At 36.0% G+C, this 22,809-nt stretch overlaps 3 protein-coding genes and 2 non-coding genes across 6 annotated transcripts; 1 reads left to right on the forward strand and 4 right to left on the reverse strand.

Annotated features, from left to right (window-relative positions):
• Positions 1 to 10,236: 10,236 nt before the first annotated feature.
• On the forward strand, positions 10,237 to 10,307 carry TRNAG-CCC. The gene has a single exon. It is a non-coding gene; the product is annotated as a tRNA-Gly (tRNA).
• Positions 10,308 to 11,225: 918 nt separating this feature from the next.
• LOC116135659 lies at positions 11,226 to 12,231 on the reverse strand. Its single transcript, XM_031421371.1, has 2 exons — positions 12,053 to 12,231; positions 11,226 to 11,959 (listed from the first exon to the last, which is right to left on the reverse strand). Exons 1-2 carry the CDS (start codon positions 12,068 to 12,070, stop codon positions 11,474 to 11,476), a joined length of 504 nt encoding a protein of 167 aa, XP_031277231.1. The 5' UTR covers positions 12,071 to 12,231; the 3' UTR covers positions 11,226 to 11,473.
• A 435-nt stretch (positions 12,232 to 12,666) lies between these two features.
• LOC116135657 (pentatricopeptide repeat-containing protein At5g61800) lies at positions 12,667 to 14,417 on the reverse strand. Its single transcript, XM_031421370.1, has one exon. It carries the CDS (start codon positions 14,368 to 14,370, stop codon positions 12,811 to 12,813), a length of 1,560 nt encoding a protein of 519 aa, XP_031277230.1. The 5' UTR covers positions 14,371 to 14,417; the 3' UTR covers positions 12,667 to 12,810.
• Positions 14,418 to 14,555: 138 nt separating this feature from the next.
• TRNAS-AGA lies at positions 14,556 to 14,637 on the reverse strand. The gene has a single exon. It is a non-coding gene; the product is annotated as a tRNA-Ser (tRNA).
• Positions 14,638 to 17,543: 2,906 nt separating this feature from the next.
• On the reverse strand, positions 17,544 to 21,600 carry LOC116135725 (calcium-dependent mitochondrial ATP-magnesium/phosphate carrier protein 2-like). 2 transcript variants are annotated; one of them, XM_031421437.1, is made up of 4 exons: positions 20,310 to 21,600; positions 18,278 to 19,063; positions 18,072 to 18,162; positions 17,544 to 17,956 (listed from the first exon to the last, which is right to left on the reverse strand). In XM_031421437.1, the coding sequence occupies exons 1-4, from the start codon at positions 20,767 to 20,769 to the stop codon at positions 17,764 to 17,766; spliced, it is 1,530 nt and encodes a 509-aa protein (XP_031277297.1). In that variant the 5' UTR covers positions 20,770 to 21,600; the 3' UTR covers positions 17,544 to 17,763. The 2 variants fall into 2 exon arrangements, with proteins under 2 accessions (XP_031277297.1, XP_031277298.1); XM_031421438.1 differs by having other exon boundaries at positions 18,278 to 19,076; positions 20,310 to 20,451.
• Between the last annotated feature and the right edge of the window lie 1,209 nt (positions 21,601 to 22,809).

Raw genomic sequence — 22,809 nt, forward strand, 5'->3', positions numbered from 1 at the left:
TTTGCAATTTTGAAACCTTCGGGGTTGGATTAGCTAGCTAGGGCGCAATTAGGTCCAGCCGTAATTACTTCTCTCCATAATGCAATTATAAAGGTCAAACTTCCTAAATCAACAGCTGACATTAGAAGTGAGAAAGCGGTCGTGTTGCACCAAATATGTTTACAATTTTCAGGTTAAGAAGTTCATAGAAATTTTATGAAAACTATGCAAAATAATTAATGGATCCTTACAGAAAAATAATCAAATCACTAAGCAGAGAAATTTTGTGGCTGAACCACATCAACATAGTTAATTACCTGGTGCCGCCTTGTACAGCTTTTAGAACTGTTGATCTGTGCTCATCCTATGCACGCTAGCCGGACTTGAAATTAAGGAAATTAAGAGACCGAATTTTCGGAACTCCCCCCGCCAACGGCTTCTTCTGGATTGGTTGAAAGAATGATTATAGCAAGCCAGAGAAGCCTTTGTGAGAGAGAGTTCAGAAAACACAGGCTCCCTCATATTCCGAGACACACCTGATATTCTTTCTTTCATGTTCTACAAGGTAGAGAAGATGGGGTAGCTGGGCGTGTATTTATGGAGTTTACACACACCTGATATTTTTTTTTTTTTTTCATCTTCTACAAGGTAGAGAAGATGGGATAGCTGGGCGTGTATTTATATAGTTTGATGGTGAATTATGCGCTTCTGTTTCTTATTATTCTATCGCATTTCTGCTTTCATTTGGCCGTTTCGACGATTGTTTGTAAAAAAAGTGGAAGGGACTTACAAAGGAACTTCTTCCAAGTCATTTTCTGGCATTTTCCAACAGTCCAGAATGTATTTATATAATTTAATGGAGTGCATCCTCGTAAACGCCCTGTGAAATTGGAAAATCACACAGAGATTACGCAGAAATGACTCTGCTCCTGCCCTTACGTGTTGGGACATAATAGGTGAATTGGTTGTTGACTTTTGTCTTGGTCCAAAAAGTTGAATAGGAAAAGATAGGGAAACCACACTAAGCAAAACTTATCCGTTTCTATAAGAGGTTGGTTAACGGTCAATGATTGGTATTTTATTGATTTTTTAGGTTTGTAACTTGACGTCACTTATCTCATACGTGAGTTACCTTGAAACTTTTAAGTTTGTAAAATATTCAATGGGCCCTGAATATTAATTAAGATGTACATAAATTGATCCAAACATCTTAATTAAAAAAAATAAAAAAATTAGGTCTTTTTCTTGTCCATTTCAACCATAATTCATGAGTTATATACTGTATATAGCTAGTTTACTAGTATAAATTGTCTACTAAGAAATACGTGCGCATATATATATATATATGAGGTGATATTTTATGGCATCTAGAATTTTTTTACATATATATATTTATTTTTTTTGGTGATACAAAACTCATTAATAAATTACTGAGCAAAACCATACAATGTGGTATTTGAATACTCCGAGATATACAAAAACTTTTTGATATCTAATAAACAAAAAACTAAAAGGAAAACTAACTTATTTATAAAGATTCAGAATTCATCAAAGTTTATATATATATAACTGACTCTTTTTTTTTCTTGACACGAAATTCATTAATCAATTACTGAGCAAAACCATACAATATGATTTTTGAATACTCTGATACATATTAACACAATTTCTAACTTTCTAATATCTTGTTAACCAAAAACAAAAAGAAACCTCACTTATTTATGAAGAAATGGATCAAAGTTTGCATGTCACTCATATCTATATATAAATATAAGATGAAAGTTTTTAGAATTTAGGGTGGCCACAAAAAATAATGAAGAAAAATAAAATTAGATTAGGAATATATATCCCCAACCTTTAGAGTGTGCTAAGAAACATTGAGTAAAAGATGGCATAAAACATATATAATTAAATGATTAATTAAAAGAATTGCAAATATGAGAAGAAAAAAAAAATATAAGAATGTATTGTTATTGGTGTCTATGAATTGTTATTTGCTTCTTTGAGAACCATAATTGTATGATATCGGAAGCTTTCATGAACTTATGTTTTTCTACCGTTGCTTAATCAAAGGGTTTAAAGAAATCTATATATAAAGACATTCAATTAATGGACAAAATAAATATATAAAGGAATTACCTATATAATCAGGATTATTAACCCTTACAATCGACCCTAATCAAAATTGATTATGTTCACAGGGGCACCAATTTTACGAGAGATAAGTTAACAACAATAACCCAATGAATCAAGAAGAATATTTATTTCCACGTTCTTCTTTAATTACTTAAGTAACTTGAGACTTACAAATAACTTTTTTTTTTTTGGTAAACCCAATATTGTATAGAGAAAGAATAAAGAAGAATAAACAACATATTCCCACCCAAGGTTTAGAGAAATCTCAAATTGATACCTTTATTTGCATTTATTCTAAATTCTCACCCTTAAACTAATAACACCGTTAGTGACTGTTGAAGGTGGTCGGAAATAATTAATGAGGTCGGCAAGTGAATGTATGAGTTTGTAGAGGAGGTTGTGGGGAGTCCAATGATGGTCTCAGAAGTGATTTTGGACTTCGGGATCGGCTGGAAAAAGTAAAAAACCGTCGGTTTGGATGTTGCTAACATGAGCCTTTCTTCGGCTAAAGAAAGCATCAACACACTTTAGCGTGCTAATGTGCGTCACACTATAATGAAAAGTTGAGAATCTATTAAAATAAAGAAAACAACGTTACATAATTCAAGGGTAAAAATCTATAATAAATATAACCCAGATATCAACCTGGGATTTCGCTAAATCTTGGGTGGGAATATATCGTTTGCTCGAATGAAGAATAACCTTGGGCATTCTTTAGACACACACACAACCTTGAGCATTCCAAAGGGACAAGGCTATACAAAAGGTTAAGAAAAGCCAAAGGACACTCTGTCCAGAAACACGGGAAACACAGAAGAACACTAGTTCCTATTGTTTATACAAAAGGAGCCTGCAAAAGCCATACAAAAAAACAAGGCTCCAGCTTCTTGTCCCACCAAAAAACTATCAAAAAACCTGAGATACTAATACGACTATACCAGCACCAGCACTTTACCTAAGTTTTTCACTTAAGTTTTCTAGAGTTTTGGCTCATATATACTTGATTATAATGCTATTAGGCGTGCACAAGACTTTTCCTAATTTAGTAAAACTGTTTATATATGGAATAAATTGCGTATATAAAACTAGAAACAAATAGCACCTTGCTTCACCATCGTAATCGCTATGGCTTTGTACCAACAAATTTTATTTGACCCAATCTTCAACAACTACCTCGTATTGAGTTCATACTTCTTAACTCATTGATTGATTAGCCTATGCAACGTTCTAAATAACAAGCACATAAAAAGTATTACAATATATATCAATTTAATGTCTTAAATGTTCTGAGTTAATTAATCTACACAGATTATTGAGTTGCTGATCCATAAATGCATCTCCCAACAATACACATGAATTCTATTGATTTGTTCATGAATGAGTACTAAATGTGTTGGGGTTTCAAATGACAATTGTAAGCTAATTAACTGTTAGTAACTGCAATGTCAAAGATGATTATGGTCATGAGCTTTACAGAGATAAAAATGACATGCAGCCACACGCGCTGAAGCTTGCCACAGTATGTTTAAACTAGCTAGGGCAAATAGAACTGCTGCCTTAACTATCTGTCCAATTCTAATTCTGATACCAGTGACAAAGATTAAACTTCGTGAATCTACAAGCTAGGTTTTTGGCTTCATTTTAAGTCAGAATCGTTTACTGCACCATATAAGTTGATCTAGAGCCCAAAGGAAAACTTTTATGAGAAACTATGCATATCAATCGATGTTAATTAACAAAAAAACACGACACTCTTATGCAGTAAATTTTAAATTTTGGAGCAGAACCGCATGAACTTATTACCTGCCTGCTGTGCACCACCAAACATAGCTTTTCATCCCTTGGAGTGCTGGATTTCAAAGCGAAGAACCCACATTTTCTGTACGCCCTCGACAACGGCGCCTTCTGATTGACTGAAAGAATCACTTTAATCACAGCAAGCCTGCAGAAGAGCCGTTGAGGAAGAGAATTCGGAAAACATAGCTCTCCAAATTCCCAATTCAACACATCTAGCTAAGTTTTTTTCTTTCATCTTCTTCAAAGTGATATGGAGAAGATGGACAGGCATTATTAATGGCTGTAGAAGTATTTATAGAGTTGATGGTCAAAGTTATTCCCTTTTTTTTTTTAATTCCATTTATTTTCTGCTTTCGTTTTAATTGGTTACACGCAAAAGAAAGGCTCTCCAAGTGCAGAATGCATGTATTTATATTTTCAATTCAGTGCCTATAAAATTGGAGAGTTTGACTCGGTGCAATTATGATTGGTTGTCTTAACCCAAACCAAACTGAAAAAAGAAAGAGTAATGCTATATTTATACCACTCTTTTATATCATATTCATTACATCATGATGTGTCATATGTCACAACTATACAAATTTTTAATTATTTTAAATTTTTAATATTATAATAGAATTTGTGTGGTTGTGGCATATGCCACATTATGATGTAATAAAAATGGTGTAAAAAAATGGTGTAAATGTAGTATTATTCAAAAAGAAAAAAAATGAGGATGTGCGAAAATCAATCTCACATGAAATTTAAATTCAAATTGGTATGGGGTAAAGGGTATCTATTATTTTAAACATCTCCTTTTTCTTTTTTCTTTTGTGTTATTATTTATTAGCTGTTTTCTTTTTTCTTTTAAATGATCGAGATGTCTGGAATAGTTTGCGTATACTTAAACTAATTCCTAGGACCTATTAAACATCCTACGAACCTATTGTTTCAAGATAAGCCATAAATATGGTAAATGACCTAAGATGGTTTGGACTTAAAAAATCAATATAGAGTGCACATCTTCTTGACTGCAAGCCAAGATTTTTATTAGCATTATTAGACACAAGAATGCATAAAAGAATAATGTCACACATCTTAATTTTCTCTAAAAAAAATCATCACAAATGTGTATATCTATATAACATATATCTTAAAAAGATTTTAAGTTTTTGTTATCCTCCCTAATATTTTACTCCATTTTAGATATTATATCTGCGTCTCTAAAGATCTTTAGCACAGACGGCCTAGCATCCATTACCTAATTAAATAAGTGAAAAAGAATTTAGAATAATATTTTGATTTAACAGCTTGAATGAAATTCATATGGGGCTGACATCGTTTAGGCTAGGGGTGTACCCAAGCCGAGCAACTCGCTACTTGTGTTTTGCTCTAAAAATTTAAGCCGAGCTTGAGCTCGAGTGGCTCGTATATTATACGAGCTAAGTATTGAGCCTAGGGGTACTCAGTTTGAAAATTCGTGAGCTTTTTGGGGATCGCAATCCCAAACAAGCTTTTTGAGATCGTTTGGGCTTGCGAGCCTTTAATAGCTTGCAAATTTTAAAACCCAAATTTAACATAACCTATTAATCCCTTATCACTTCCAAAACCAAAACAGTCGTCACTTTTCATCTTTATTCACAGTTCACACTCCACAACTCAAATAGCTGTCATTCACACTCTCTATTTTTCGACTAGAAACCGTGCTCCGCCGCACCACGACCACGACCTCACCGTGGTAAACCAAACCCATAACACCCATTCACCGTCTAAAGACTCCAAACCCAAACACCGAAACCGTGCTCCACCGCACCACGACCACGACCACGTCGTGGTAACCCAAACCCATAACACCCATTCGCCATCTAAACCCATAAAGACTCTAAAGTCCAAACCCAAACACCCTGTCACAACTCCACAATGCCACGACCACAGCCTTGCGCCCTTGTTGAACTTTCTTTGCTAGCTAGAAACCCAAACTCATGAGTGTGTATCTACATTTGACATTTATATTAGATTTTGTTGTGAATTTGGCATATCATATATAACCCAGTTTCAAAACTGATTTTCTGGTTTGGCATATCAACATGTTACCATTCGATCTCAAGCTCGAGTTCAAGCTCGCCAGGTATTCGAGCCAAGCTCAAGCCATTCACGATCTTATCAAACTCGAACGAGCTCGATCTCAAGCCTAATTTTCAATGCTCGCAAGGCTCGAGATCGCTTCAAATTCACGAACCAAGCTTCGAACACCAAGGGGTTTGGCTCGCTTGGCTCGGCTCATATACACCCGTAGTTTAGGCCAAGCAATTCATTTAAATATCTATATTCTTTTTTAACTTGATGAATCCGCATAGTATCTTATAATCGGTGGTGCAAAAATGCTTGAGAATATTTTTCCGGCAACTCTGATTGGAATATTACAAAGATTACGCAGCACTGACCCTGCAGCTGGTTTAGTGTGTTAGGTGGTTAAGTTTGTCTTCATCCAAAGTTCGGAAAGAAAATACAAGAATAAAAACTCGAGATTTTAACCAGAGTGTTAACAAACCTTAATTTGCTCTTGTTCCTTTAAATGCACTTAATTTATTAATGAATGACAGATTTTATATATACTGATATGAAACCCTTTTGATAAACTACAAAGTGCCCCATACATGTGCTTAATGACCCTTAACGAACTCAGGGGTTCGACTTAGCATCTCGTCCCCACCAGTTTTTACTTTCCATGACGACACTTGACGAGGACATCCTTACTGGCCACGGCCCTAATTGAACCTTTAAATATTTACTGGAATTTTTCATTTTTTTTTTTAGTGTAATTGAGACAATGATATAGTGACAAACCTGTGTCGTCAGGTATTTTTCCACAAGGATTCCTAGAGTGTCCGCACTAGATCAGCAATTTTAGATTTTTGCCGCATCACTGCCGGATAAAGAAACGGCACATATAGTTTAACTTCCTTGGGCTCTAGGCATTCACTCTATGATTAATATTACAATGGTTGAGAGACAAATAGAAATTCTTATGAGCCCACCTAGATGGGCAACTTGGAGAGCTTTTGCTGTATACTTTTACGCTAATTAGCATGCATGAAGATTGAAGAGATCAGATTTTCTTTTTGAAACATCAGATGATCAAGGGATCCATATATGTTAATGTTATGCAGCATTCAACTGCATTTTAGTAGGCTCAAATACTCTAAATTCTGCTACCTGCCATGGCGCTTTGCTGAGGGGAGGATTAGGTTCAATTTTAATAGAGTGGTCCAGGATCTGCAGGTTTAAAATCTTAAAAAAAAAAAAAATTAAGGTAGTGCGATCCACCTTTGCTTCTTGTCTCTTCCCTCACCATAGACATCTTGGACTGAAATAAATATTATTTTTTATAGCGCTACAAGGCATACACACTTGGGAGTTGGATCAGTCACTGGCCAAAGTCATACGAGACGCCGCAGCCGCCAGTCCGCATGCGTTAACTTTTCCTAGCGCCTATGGACATATATTTGATACATGAACTCATGAAAATTAATAGCCAAATAACTGCAGATTTATTGGAGCTAGTTACTTTACAATTACAAGCAGCTAAGTCGGTGCTATATCTTTATTTAGAACTAAACGCAATTACCTGTGGCCTGGGGACAATTAAATTACTGCTTCGCACGGAATCCTGATAGCAAATCGTCGAAGTCTTTTTCTCTTAAAATTCGTATACTGATATGCTGCTGAATTAATAATCAAAAGAATGCCAGTGACTATGAGGAGTAAGACTTCAGTTCATCCCTCGCGGGGTCCCAACATTTCCATAAATACTAAAGCCTATTAACAGTAACATGGCATATTGGAATCCATTGAGGCAGAGAATGGTTTCTTCTCCAAATTAGATTTAACAAGACGCTGCTAAATTTTCTATGGCTGAACCAATATTATGCAAATTGGTTTATATAAGGGTGATTTTTACTATTTGTTGTGCAAATCCAACCACACAGAATCCTTCACCGCTTAAATTGCAAAAGTCTATTCCATGTTTCGATCGCGTGCAGCTTCCTACTCAACATCCACCACAGAATTTTGTTGGCTTTTCAAATCTGTTGGCAAGCTCCATGTGCTAGACCTCGTTACTTAAGCTCCAATCTTCAAAGAATAAATAAACAATTATATCAAATTGACTCTTCTCCACCTGCAAGGGTCAAGAGAATATCTCTTTTGCCTGGGAATTTCAACTTTGATGGAGACTGAAACTAATTTTATAATAAAGTTCAAATCTCGTGCAAATTCTGAACCAGAAAGGAGACCACTACAATCTAGCTACCCACCTAGTTTTCTAGACTTGGGAACTAATGCTCCTATCCTCAGATATCAATTTATTTCTATATTTTCTACACAATCATCGACCTGGAATGCATGTTGTGTAATGGACAAAGGTCTAAACCACCACAAACTCGTTTGAAACAAATGACTGATGCTGATAGAACTGAGAGAGCTCAATCTTTCTCTTTTAATCGAATCTAAACATAAACTTTTACGGTTTTACCTGTAACTTATGATATATATGTTCATATTGGATAGAATTTCAGGGTCAAGCTAAATACATTACGACCAACAATCAATAAATTTAGTCCAACAATTCCTCTTTCATTGTATTCTAGATTGTTAGTAAAAAGTTATAGGCTTTGATAAAACTGTATCATTAATTTCATTTGATTCTGCCCAATTTTCTTTGATTTGAGTACTTATGATAATTATGATTGCCTGCAGTATCTCATGCATGCAGCAAGAAATCCTCCAACAACACAGTTGGAACATCATGATGTTCGTGGACAACATTCAAATCCATTCCGCTTTAGAACATCATGATGTTCATCATGGACAGCATTCAAATCTATTCTGTTTTAGAATGTTTACTCTGGGATCTTATGAAAGTGATTTATATGTGAAGGACTAATTTTTTTTTTCATTTAATTCTTGCAAGGAAATGCTTAGTTGTTCCAAGTTTCCTTATTGACAAATAATATTTCTTGGACTCACCAAATTAAATATATGTGTGCAGAATGAAATGGGCAATTGCTCTAAAGAATGATTGTTGAGTGCGAGAGACGGCGCATTACTGTGATACTGTCCAATGGACTAATAGCAGAATTTGGGAACAGCCAGGCATTTGATTCGCAACTCATTATAATTTATACCCACTTTCATCCCAATTTTTGGGTATTTGTCAACGTAAATTCCCTACCTTTTATTCTCAATGCATGTCAAGGATAAATATCTGACCTATGATTCACAGATATCTTAAAACAACTATTAATAAAAATAAATTAAATAAAGGAGAAGCCCAAATTTTACGAGAGCCAAATGGCTGTGGTTGGTTTAATATTTTGGGAAGGATATAAAAAATCCTACCCAAAATACATATTTGTTCCCTGCTATGGAAATTCAGTTCTATTATATTTAATTATTTATAAACCCCTCAAGTTTGTTAATTTAACTAAACACCTCTAATAAAAAAAAAAAAAAATTTAGAAATTAACAAAAACACCCTCACCCACCACATTTGCCAGATTTTAACTACCACCGTCGAAAGGTTGCATAAATCTGTCATAATGGCGCACTATCCGCTGGATCTAACTAAAAAATGTCAGATCTACGGCCAAAGATCAAGCTATTGACGGTCAGATCTTTGGCTATAGTTGATCGTCAACGACGACCAAGATATGGCCATCGTTGACGATCAAATGTGGTCAAATCTAGTCGTAAATCTAGTTTTTCTGGCCAAATTCATAGTGGATCTAACTGAAAAAGGTCATATCGGCCATGACCAATCAGATCCAACCGATCATGCGTCATTATGGTGACTTTCGACCACTCTCTGGCGGTGGTGGGTGACTGGCGGCATTTAATGTAATTTTCTATATTTTATTATTGAGGTGTTTAGCTAAATTAACAAATTTAAGAGATTTTTTTGTTAATAATTCAAATCATACCTCGTAATAACAATCTAACTCAACTTTTTCAAAATTTCTACCTAAAATAATAAAATAAACACACCTAATAATATCTCTATTGTCTAGTGATTGAAGACTTGGAGAGTAAAAACCACGGTCATTATTTTCCAGCTCTACTAGATGTGGAACAATATATTTATATAACACGTTAGATAGTGAAATAAGAAATCCACTCAGGATTTGTTTTTTTGGATTATTGTTTGCTCTTAACATTAAAAAATAATAATAATAATAATAATAATTTGGATGTATTAAATACTTTACCATTTCTTGGGGGTTAGAGCACAACAATTGAGAAGAGAATAATATTAATTATTACATTACAAAACACATGCACCGTCAGGCGCATCTGGTGTAGTGGTATCATAGTACCCTCCCACGGTACTGACCGGGGTTCGATTCCCCGGATGCGCATCTTCGATTAGTCTCCTCTGCTTATTGAATATTTTTTTGCGAATACATTTTTTGTTAACTTAATATTTTCGCCCGTGTTAATTGAGATTTGTTTGCCCATACCGGCTTTTGCCGATACTGGGCTTTGCGCTCTCCGTTCATTGTTATTATTGCGCTCTCGGTTTATTGAATTTCTATTCGCAAACTCTTTTCTTAACTTCCTTCCATTGATTAGGAACCCGGCCCGGACCAGCCAAGTTAACCGGTTTGACCTGAATCCAAGGCTTGGTTAACCGATTTGATCTGAACCCAGGCCTTCTCCAGGCTGGGTAACTGCTTTTAGTTATTCCCAAAATCTCTAATCTTATTGTCGACAAGCAAGGGGTTATCGAGGTCAAAGAAATTTTGTAAAGTGAAAACTAGTAGTTCAAAGATGGTGTTTGATTGTATTTTTCATCTTGGAATCAACCATCAACCCAATCGACACAATATACGTGAGTCACACCAACAAACAAAGGCTACCAAGTGCCCAAGTTAGAAAGGCAGTGGTTAAGGTGGTAGTGTCTTGATTGGGTTTTTAACCTAAAATTTGGCAAAAAAAATCAACACCCTAACTATCGCAAGGTGTGTTCGATAGAATTTAAACCTACAGAGAAATCGATACATTTATCGAGAATGTGTTAAATAGATTTTTAACTTATTTATCACAGGACAAACCGGTTTAAGGACTCGATTATTGGCCGTATGTCACCCTGGTTGGGCTCCTAATCACTGCTTCGTGCTGCTCAATTATTCACAAGTTTTTCCCTCTGTAATTATTATTAAATCAACGCAAGCTGTCAAGCTTGTCCCACCTTATATAAAAAATACTGAATAATAATAGAAAACCTCGCAATCCATCCTTATCCAAATCATAGGTCTAATTAAAATGATGCGAAATGAAAACACAGTCGCCAAACCCTTCATTTAAGTAAAAACATCATCTATATACAACTACATTATTAGATTAACCAACTGCATTTTAATTTACAACCTTATCCACTAGAAAGCATCCAGAAATTTCCCACCAGGAACAGTAATCTCCAAACAACCAAGGTATGCCCCCCCAACCCCCAAAAAAAAAAAAAAAAAAAAAAGAAGCCAAGAAAAGTGCGGTACTTAAATCACTTATAACGATGATAATCACTTCAGTGAAGCGTAGGATCAACACCAACAGACTTGAGAGTCTCAGCCCGTGGTTTATGAGCAAAAGCATCTTTTCTTATGGGATCAGAAATAGAATGATCACCATATTCAAACTCCTGAACATGGGCCACCTTTCTGAAAAATGATTTCTTCTTGAACTTATCAGCCTCGTCCACCACTTTATCCGGGAAGTAAACTTCTGGCAAAGTTTCTCGTTCCTTCTTCTTAACGCGAACTCCTGGTGAGTACCTGAGCTGCTGCATCACCGTGTGCAGTCCCAGAGTCGTTGATAACACTATCATCCCAATTGCCACGTACACCGGCACGAAATCACCCCTTATTGCTTTTGTTTTACTGCGCTGCTGATGCTCCTGAAAATGGCCGTAATCGGCTGTGGGAGCGTATGCTTTCAATTTTGGAGTTGTTGAGGTGGCGTATGTTGCACTATTGCTTCCTCTTATACCACCCATCATCGATCTCAAATAACTCTGAAACGAGGTCAATAATAAGCAACGTTAGATTTAGAAAATCAAACACGTTTATACTTGAATAGTTAAACCCATGAAGCAGTGATTACTTACCATTGATCTGAAAGCCATGGTTGCAACAGTAATGAAACTGATTAATTCGGTGTCGATGAAGTGAATAGTAAGACTATGACCAAGAATGAGATTCTTAACTTGCTCTAATTTTGATTTCTTGCTGATGGGGAGCTAAGCTGTAGATTTGTAGGATATATGAAGGGCGATATAGAAGAGAGGTTTCTGGAGCCACGTAGCATAATATAGAAGCTAGGTGACACTTGTCAAGAGATTAAACTGTACAGCATCAGGTAGAAGCCTCTTGAAGCTGCACGTCATGTTCCAACAATTTTTTTATTATTATTATTAAATATCTTTACCTTTTCCCAGGAAGACGATTATAACATCAGGGCAAAAGAAAAGTTGAGGACTTATCTGTTTGCGTACCGCAGCCGCATTATATCTTCTTGAACCGCCCCCTATAACTGTAACATAATTATGGTTTAATTAGATTATTTGTTTAGCAGAAATCTGTACCACAAGTTATATGATCTTTAGTAATTTGACGGAAGTTTGATTTATATCTGAATGTCGAAGCTGATAATTATGTGTAACGTGGGCTGTTATTTGTCTAAAATATAATGTAAATGCAGCAAAATAGATTTTATTGCTGAGACTGAGAGTTTAGGCAGGACTGCGAGCAAACGACAGCTTCGTATTTAGGAGGATAGCAAGAGCAATGACTAGCAGTGGTTCCACTATCGTTTGTGTTTGAGCAATATTACATTTACACTGTCCTTCGACAAGAATAAAACATGTTAACAGAATTCGAATTGATGTTTCCATATTCCATTTAGAACAAAATAAATCTCATCCGTTTTAGGATGCAAACTATCGCCAGCAACAAACTCATGGCTAACCCCATTCAAATGAATCAAGCTACAACCTGCATTCTTCTTGACTTTCCTAACATCAAAACATCTCCTAATCTTAACTACATCTTCCCATCTCTCTGCATTGGCATAAACATTAGCCATCATTTTATAAACCCCCCCATCTTCAGGTTTCAACTTCATCACATGCTCTGCTGCTTTTTCTGCAATCTCAACATTTCCATGAATCCTACATCCTCCAAGTAAACCACTCCAAACATATACATCACCTCCTGTTGGCATCTTCTTTATCATCTCAATTGCTTCTTCAATCAAACCAGCTCGCCCAAGCAAATCAGCCATACATCCATAATGTTTAAGCTCCTTAGAAACCCCAAAAACAGATTCCATCTCATCAAAAAGCTTCCGTGCTTCATCAACTAGACCTGAATGGCTACACCCTACCAAAATCCCCAAGAAAGTGACACCATCAGGTTTAATTCCAGCGTCTATCATTCTTGAAAAACAATTAAGTGATAATTGCCCGTGACCGTGCATTGCAAGCCCAACAAGCATTGCATTCCACGTAAATAAACTCTTGGCTTGGCTTGACTCAAAGATGTTTATAGCAGTTTCAATATAACCACACTTCGCATAAAAATCAACCAACCCAGTAGACAAAAACGAATCGATTTGAATCTTATTACGCTGAATGTAATCATGAATTTTCTTTCCATGTTCTAGTTCTCCCAGTTGAGCACAAGCAGAAAGAGCAGAAACCAATGCAATATTGTCCGGTCGAAAATCTAACTCCATCATTTTATTAAAGAGTTGAATGGCCTCGTAATATTGATCACTCTGGGCATACCCTGTTATAAGGGTACCCCACGAAACAGCATCATGAAACGGCATCGTATTAAATAATTCTCGTGCTTTTGCAATATCACCCGCTTTCACGTAACCATCAATCAAGGTATTGTAAGAAACTAAATCTTTGTGAGAACTTTGATCAAACAAGTTCTGTGCATCTCTCAAACGATCAAAAACAAGGTATACCTTAATGAGAGAATTCAGAACGAACAAATCCGCACCAAACCCGAATTTTAATGCTTGAGAGTGGATCGTTTGGGCCCACGAAATTGAGCCAAGTTGAGAAGAAGCTTTAAGGACAATAGGGAAGGAATGAAAATCAGGTGGAATTGAAATGGTGCGCATTTGGGAGAATAAAAGGAGCGCATTGAGAGGTGAAGAGAGGAGAGTATGGGCTCTAATGATGGTATTATAGGAAAAGGTAGATGGTTTTGGAATGTTATTGAAAATCGATACTGCATAGCTTAATGGAGTTGTGGCAGATGATGGGGTATTAATGGTAACGGTGGTGATTGTGTAGAGGAGTTTTGTTAGAATGTGAGAAGTACAGAGAGAGGCAAGACCTGTGGTGATAAAATGGGCATGAAATTGGTGAATTTGATTGATAGTTTTGCATTTATTTATGAGACTGGGCATGAATTTGGTGAACTTGTTTGATATTTTAGCATTTGTTCATGAGGTTGTTGAATGTCCAAGCACTCATTCGGTATTTCAACTGTCTCTTAAAACTTAGCAAAGTAACTGTGCGAAATGACATTTGAGTATTTGAACAAAGACTTGGCAAAAATTAGTGACATTCAGTATTGTTTGAAGCCAAAAAGCGTGAACGGCAGGATTCGAACCTGCGCGGGCAGAGCCCACATGATTTCTAGTCATGCCCGATAACCACTCCGGCACGTCCACGTCGATGTTTTCTTTTAGTTATTTAATATAGTTTTAAGAAAGGCTGTTCAAATGATGCATTTGAACTTTATTTTTGAATGCACAAGACGTGAAACTCCATATATTTGCTGTTGGTTAATTAAAATATATAAAAAGTATGTAACTTTGCAAGTGAATGCTTACAAATGCTGACACGAAAGCATGTGATGTTTATACATAAGAGTCCCAAAGGGTAGACGTTTATATTTTAGCCTTATTTTATATGTAATTTCGTAAAAAGACGTACTTTACAGTTTACATATATGCATTCACCAATAGAAAAAAACTCATGAGAGATAAGAAACTAGCAAAGAGACCAAAACACTGTGTAAAATGAGATAAAGTACAGAAAATGATATAAAAATATCGTTGAAAAATGTTTTTTCACCATGTCTCAAAGTTGATATTACGTACGGTTGATGTGCAGTTGATGATTTTTATCACTTGGGATTGGGATCATCTCAGTTTCTTAAAGAAATGAAGTCAAGTAGGTGGATAGTTAAGCACACGACACCAACCCAACTCTTCTATCTTTTACTTGTAATAGCAAGAGTTATCAATACGATAAACTTCATCTTTTCTTCAATAATTGAGCAGTCTTTCCACAATTAGCTACTTGATATCATTATCACCCACTTACATTAGATTAGTATTTAGTGGTAATTGACTCAGATTCTCATAACCATTTTTCAAAGGAGAATGCAGAAGTGGACGGTGCAAAATGTTTTCCACTTTTATAAAGAAAGGACATATCTACTTCCATATTCTCTAATCTCTCTTTAGGCTTCTAATTATCATCATTATTTTTTTGTTAGCCTATGAACTACTTTAACTACCTCTCCAATTGTTTTATTGTTTCATTCTTTTCTTTTGGAGAAAGAACCACCCTCCACCTGTTATGAGTTATCTATCTTTCCTCCATCTTCTCTTGATTAAACGATAATCCATTCTTTTTTTAACTTTTTCTTTTCTTTGACATGGAATAATTAGGCTCTTTTACTGGTTTAGAGTTGTGCAATTAATGTAAAGTAGAGAGGCATCATAATATTCTTAGTAAAAGATAAATATGATCAAATGGAAGAATAATGCCAATAGGGACCATCTTGAAATGGGACATATTTCTGCTGATCTGTGCTCTCTGTCTTTTTCTTTTTCTAATTTTTCTTTAGTAAAGTAAAAGAACCAGTTTGCTAGCCACTATGATCTCTTGTCTTGGAAGGTCAATATAAAGAAAGCATGACAGAATAAATAAACTGCAATGCAGCTGCTATTCTTGGTTCCTCCTTTCAGAACTTCAAGCTTTGCTGCACACAGGATGTGGAAGAAAAAGAGAAAGAAGAAAGATGATGACGACGACGACAGCAATGACGACTAGAATGTCATATGCTGAATAATATTATCCTCTTCTTCCTTTCCGGGAAGTAAGGGGCTGAAAAGGCAAGTCATAGAGGCAAAGGGAAGGCAACGCCTTTCTTCCGGGTTTGTTTCATCTTTTGTTATTTGGTGTAAGGCCTTTCTTACACCGTTATTTCTGTACTGGCTGTTTTTGTTGTTTGGTGTAAGGCCATTCTTACACCATTAATTATTTCTGTAACAGCTGTTTTAGACACTCTAAAAGGACCTACTGTTAAGAGTTTTGCAACTTTCTGCTCATTTTTCTTGTACTTTCCTTTTTCCTCCATTTGCAAAGAAATGAAACTATGAATTGATGATCATAATAAGAAGATATTGACAGTCTTGTCCTTGTGATTTGTATGCTTTTGAGGATTTTCTGACCTGATCAATGGCTCCTTGGGAAGGCAAATATCTTAGTATCTGTTTCAGTTAACAAATGAATTGGAAAGTAGGGATAACGCCAGCTTGTTTTGAGGTATAAATCCTAATAGATTAGTATTAATTAACGAATAGTACTACACATACAATATTTTTATATTACACATACAATATTCTTATATGATATATAATATTACGTTCTCATATAACATTACGTGATAAAAGATGATTAAGTAAAAATTTTATTTTTATTTTAATTTAAAATAAATCAATCATATTTTACCACATAATATTATGTATATAATATTACTCTAAATTAACATTTGTTTGTTTCCGTGCTAATATGATAATAAATTATCCAGCACCTAACTTGGTTTCTAATTTTAGTAAAAGAATCGATACAAACAACTGATGGTGATACCTGAAACCTTTAATTGGTGAAGAAAAAGTGTTTTAAAGTCCAACGAGGGAACCAAAAGATGATACGCACATGCTGGTACTCAGCCAGATATCGTCAAACCATAGAGCTAATAAATTGCTTTTTAGTAAACAATTTCTAGGTCTGCATAGTCAACAGAATCCTCCATCAACCATTCTCCGCCTTTATATTTAAATACCAACAACACAACACGCCAATATGTGAAAGGTCATTGAAGGATTAGCTGATCATTTCATGTGCCTAACAGGAGAAATTTCAGCACTATAAAGTATCTAATATCCACGCGGCGGCGGAGCAATGTTTATACACAGGTTACATACTGTTCTAATATGATGATTCTATTGTCTAGGTTGACTCTTTACTATTGATGCAAGGTTAACCAGAAACGCAGAGACCATATAACATTAATAAATGGAAATAGAAAACATAATTAATGCATACGCTTTCACATCTGCAAAATCATCTCATGTTGTGATTTCAACTCTTAACAGTCCTTAACTTTCTGTCATAAACTTCGATACCCATGCCAACAAATGTGATGGGAACAACAGAAAAGTTTTGCATTTTCCTACTCATTTTGGAGGCACTGTACGCAAATGAGAAATAGAGAAGGAATAAGGAATATAGAACAGATGTTACCTGTCACTATGTGATCAGATATAATGATATAATATAATTTTTTTTTCTGAACAGTTAGTTTTTAGTAAGCCTGGAGTAGAACTTCTTGACTACAAAAATCATGTGCCCCATACAATAAAGGGGAACTATAGTCTGTCATAGTTGCTTTAATAACCAAATCACCTACTTGTTTACTTCCGCTTATTTTACTCATAAAATTTACCACTGACTCCGACTTAGAAATCAGCCTAGTGATCCGGCAAATACCAGAACACTGCCTAGCCGAGATCTAGACTCTTTTTCATAGCTTCATAAACCAAGTATGTAATGCTTGCAGCAGGCACAACCTTGAGAAGATTTGGAAAAATTCCTTTGTAGAAACCTCTATAACCTTCTTTATGAAGGGTTCTCCAAAATACATCAGACATTCCCTTAAAAGCAGCAGCGGAATTAGAACGTTGAGCTTGCATTCTGGATAGCAAGAACATCATTACATTCAAAAATCGTGTAAATAGGATATGCTATAACCACTTCAGAAAACATGCACAATTGCCAAAGAAAACACTGTTCATGCATAACATCGTACCTGGTTCTAATAACCTGCAATGGATAAACACATGTTGCTCCCAGAGCTCCTGAAATTGTCCCACAACCCAGCTGCACAAGAGGTCCAGGTTCTACAGAAAACATAAAGGTTTTTAAGAGTGCAACTCTCCAAATATTCAGAATTACAAATCTGAAATAAGAAAAACAAAATGTTCAAAGCACAGACAAACAAAGAGGAGATTGTACCACTCTCACGAACAAAGTAACTCTTCGACAAATCTTTCAAAGTTTCATAGACCGCAAGGTCAATGCCAGCATAGGGGATAATCCCAAGAAGAGAAGGCACAAGACCTTTATAGAAGGCCCGAGGACCCTCATGAACCCATATATCCTTTGTTAGGGTCCCCAACTTGGGGGCCTTTCCACTTTCAAGAGCACAAGTCTGTAACCGAGTTTTTACAAGATCCAATGGATAGATAGCAGCTTGTGCCACTGCACCTGCCATACCACCGGCCAAAAGTCTACCAGAAGGGCCTATATTATCCTTGTCTTCCCCCATAATATCTCCAACTACATTTTTTAAGATTTCATATGCATAAAATTTTATGGCACTTTCAGGTGCAACCTTCAGGACATTTAACCCGTTACCTCGAAAAAACCCCAACAAACCCTCATCCTTCCATATCTTTCTAATAGTAGGCACAATACGAGAATTTCCTGTCTGGACTTGCAGAACCACTTTCAAGCGATCAAGAGGAGCAGTAGCAGTACGAGAAGCAGCTCCAGCAATTCCTCCTGCTATGAAAAATTTGCTTCTCTGGACATGTTTACTGATACCTTCTGGAATAACAGCCTGTTCTCCAATATCTACAAGGCATACCCTTTCCCAGTGATGATATATGTTCTCAATAGTAACTTCATGAGGGTAGAGTAGAAGGAAATCTCGCCATTCTTCAAAGGTTATGATTCCATTATTATCCTTATCCACATGCTCAACAAAACGAGCAAGTTCCTCATCATTAATTTCAATCCCTGAAAACAGAAACTGCCAGGGCTTATAAGATTGAAAAAACTAACAACCAAAATCCATGAACCAGGAAATGCTTCCACCAAAAGCCAATCACGAAATAAATTTAAATAATCATACAACGGTCACCACCAAATGCATTCAAGGAAAAAGAAAATAGTTAAAAGAAACATAGACACTGTAGCCTGTACAAAACTGCTAAGTAATATTAAAGAAAATTAATCGTACCTCCCAAACCTCTATATAAATTCTAGATTGGGGTCCTACTAGAATTTGAGAATACAGGAATATAAACACAAAGAATAATGAGGGATTACAAACATCATATCTTCTTTTTAGAAATGCCAAAGGAAGCTTAATGATTCTTCACACAGACCAAAAACAATTCCACTCAAGATACTAGTAAAAACGGTTCACCCTTTGTCCTCCAGCAAAATTTCAAGGCCTGATAAACATTTGATTCAGACGTTATTGTTTGTATACCAATTGACTACATGAGCATGGCCTTCGCTTCTTATAAATGACTACTTCAGAATAAGAGATGTGGCAGCCACAACTAAACCCTCTTAACATAATTAAAGTCAATATTCAATTTCAGAAGTAAGAAGAGGATTCATAAAGCAAAATGGAAATGGAATGAGATGGCCAAAAGAAACATGGCAAAGACAGACAATCAGTCAGGATTTGACCTTTGAGCTCTATTGCAAAAAAGAAAAGCAAAGACTGAGCAAAATTTTCAAAGTAACATCATTACCAAACTCTCCAACTCCGGTTCTTTACACAAGACAAACTCTCTCTTCCTCACGCAGAGCCCCAGAAATGAGCCTCACATCGCAAGCCAATGTCAATTAAAAAAGAACTTCCATCTCATAGACTATCAAAAAACCGAAACGGATTAAACCTTCAAATATAGATAAGGTAAGATCAGGCTGAACAAATCCCGGTAACAGCCCCTCCTCAATTTCCCAATTAGCACAACAAGTAACAGCAAAAAACAAAGATGTTGCATTCAGGGAAAAAAAATCAATTAAAATCAAAACTTTTCTTTTTATCCCACAGTTATAAATACTTGATAACCAGATTTACATACTTTTATTACTTGATGTAGACTGAAGTAGTTGAATTTAAGTAACTAATGTTGCCAATATCCACTTTAAATACCAAAAATCGAATCGAATACTTTAAATAAAGCTGAAAAGTAAATGAATTTCTTGAATGAAGAAGCAATGGAACATAGAAAGCAATGTATACCAGCCTTAACAAGAGCATCCCAAAGCTCCTCAGGCAAAATGCAACCATTGTGTTCGACATCGATGGCTTGAAAAATCCTATAAAGCTCCAGCTCTTTATCGTCCATATACCTCTTGAACTCGTGATAGTCCACGCGCCCATCTCTATTCGCATCGCACACTTTCAACAAATCTTTGGCGTACTTATACTCCGCCGGAATCTGAAGCGCCGACAAACCGTTCTCGATCTGTGCGTAATCCAAATACCCGATATCCGCCGCATCAAAGAAATTAAACAAGCTCCGAATCCGCATATCTCTCTCTTCTTTGCTTTCCCGCAATGCTAATAGTACATGATCCATGGTAACCGGACCCGATTCCTTGACCGGGTTACAACAAACGGACCGGGTCGACGTCGAGGTGGTCGACGACTCCATCTTGGGTAATCCGACGTGTTCCACCGCGTGTCCTGCCCCGGTCATTTGCCCTCAAATGTTGTCAAATTTCGATATAAGCTGTTGCTTCTCAAGCATAGCAGCGATCTCTCAGTTACAGAGAAATTGAAATGAAAATTCTTGTGTTTTGTTTTGAACGGGTGGGTCAGAGAAAGGAGAGTCAAAGTTCCAAAGGATGACACGTAACAACATTTTAGGAAGTTAATGATGGATTTAAAAAGAAAAATAAATAAATTGTTAGTGAAAATATTTGGTTAAAAGAAGATACTCGATCGCTCATGCTGTCATGCAAAACAGGCCGGGTTTAAAAATAAAAAGGCTTGAAGAACACTGTAATTACAAAATGGGGAATAGGCACGTGTTAATCCTGGAGAATTATCTACTACATTCGTTGGACACCGGCACCGTCAATACGTTAATGGGTGACAGGACGAAATTGATTGTTTAATTATTTTTGTTGGGTGGATCTTTATTAACATCTACTTCATATCATCCAAATCTAACCAAACATACATGCAATTTGGCCAAGTAGGTTCCATTTTGTCAATGTAGTTACACCTATAACACCCTTCCTGAATTTATAAATCATATCTCCTACATTCAATTTCAAACCACATAACAAAACTGAGAACACCATAATTCAGATACAGACACATTCCCCACAACTCAGGAATCATATGAATGAAAGAGAGAAACAGCTTCATAAAGTAACTTCAAACTTTTACTACATCTTGAAAATATTACATCTAGTCAACAATATGTTAATTTATACATTACTAAGCTACAGAAAAAGGGGTAGACTTTAAGATGTGTTGTTGTATATTACCAGTACACATCTAGAACTCGGAGAACAAGTTCAAATCATGATTGGTTGGTATTCATCTTCACCCTTATTCCTACATCGATATTTTACAACAGCAGCAGCGGCAACAAGTCCCACCAGAACCATTGCTGCCCAAACATAAGTAGTTCTGTTCATTTTGTCGTACATCTGCAAAAACCAAACAGATCCCATTGTCAGTTGTTACAATCAAGAATGGCTTTTCTTTAATTTAATAAGGTCGCCAAACAAATTAAACAATTGCCACTCCAGATGGGCAAAAATTGATCAAACAAACCAGAGTCCTCAATCAGACTACTTATTCCAACATAATCATTAGTCTTGGCCATAAATTAAAATGTTTGCTTCTTTCCAAACAGTCCTGTTTATTTATCACCAGTATCCTGTATCTATAATTAGATTCATAAGCATATTTATTTGTATTATAAGCAATCACTATTTGGAAATCAGAACATTAAAATCTTACTTTAACGCGAAGATATGAGAAAGGCACAGGCTCTGGCACTCGGTCAGCAACCAAAATGTAGAAGAGCCCCATAACTCCCGTGTGTTCTCGGGTGCTGCTGTAGTTAGATTCTAGAATCAACGTCTCCCCATCTGTTATCTTGACAGAGCCCGGTTGAGGATAACAGGTGGACATTCCGACAATGTAACCAGCCTCGTTTCCTGCCTCTGTCCCATCTCCGTAAGCTGGAATTGAAGAGCATATAGCCTTCCCATCCTGTATTTTCCACACAATCATATCATGGAAATAAGCATAACTTATCAAAATGCCTAAAGTAAATTAAAGAAAATTAATCGTACCTCCAAACCTCTATATAAATTCTAGATTGGGGTCCTACTAGAATTTGAGAATACAGGAATATAAACACAAGAATAATGAGGGATTACAAACATCATATCTTCTTTTTAGAAATGCCAAAGGAAGCTTAATGATTCTTCACACAGACCAAAAACAATTCCACTCAACTACTAGTAAAAACGGTTCACTTGTCCTCCAGCAAAATTCAAGGCCTGATAAACATTTGATTCAGACGTTATGTTTGTATACCAATTGACTACATGAGCATGGCCTTCGCTTCTTATAAATGACTACTTCAGAATAAGAGATGTGGCAGCCACAACTAAACCCTCTAACATAATTAAAGTCAATATTTAATTTCAGAAGTAAGAAGAGGATTCATAAAGCAAAATGGAAATGGAATGAGATGGCCAAAAGAAACATG

This window comes from Pistacia vera, unplaced genomic scaffold (genome assembly GCF_008641045.1).
Source record: "Pistacia vera cultivar Batoury unplaced genomic scaffold, PisVer_v2 Contig302, whole genome shotgun sequence".
Taxonomy (NCBI): domain Eukaryota; kingdom Viridiplantae; phylum Streptophyta; class Magnoliopsida; order Sapindales; family Anacardiaceae; genus Pistacia; species Pistacia vera.

Bases quoted from the DNA above. Each gene is read 5' to 3' on its own strand.
- LOC116135725 (XM_031421437.1), bottom strand. From the start codon at position 20,769: ATGACCGGGGCAGGACACGCGGTGGAACACGTCGGATTACCCAAGATG. The intron at 19,064-20,309 runs GTATACATTGCT...TTCTGTTTTCAG, and splicing joins GGATGCTCTTGTTAAGGCTG to GGATTGAAATTAATGATGAG. The intron at 18,163-18,277 runs GTACAATCTCCT...TGTTTTCTGTAG, and splicing joins TTACTTTGTTCGTGAGAGTG to AACCTGGACCTCTTGTGCAG.
- LOC116135657 (XM_031421370.1), bottom strand. From the start codon at position 14,370: ATGCCCAGTCTCATAAATAAATGCAAAACTATCAATCAAATTCACCAA.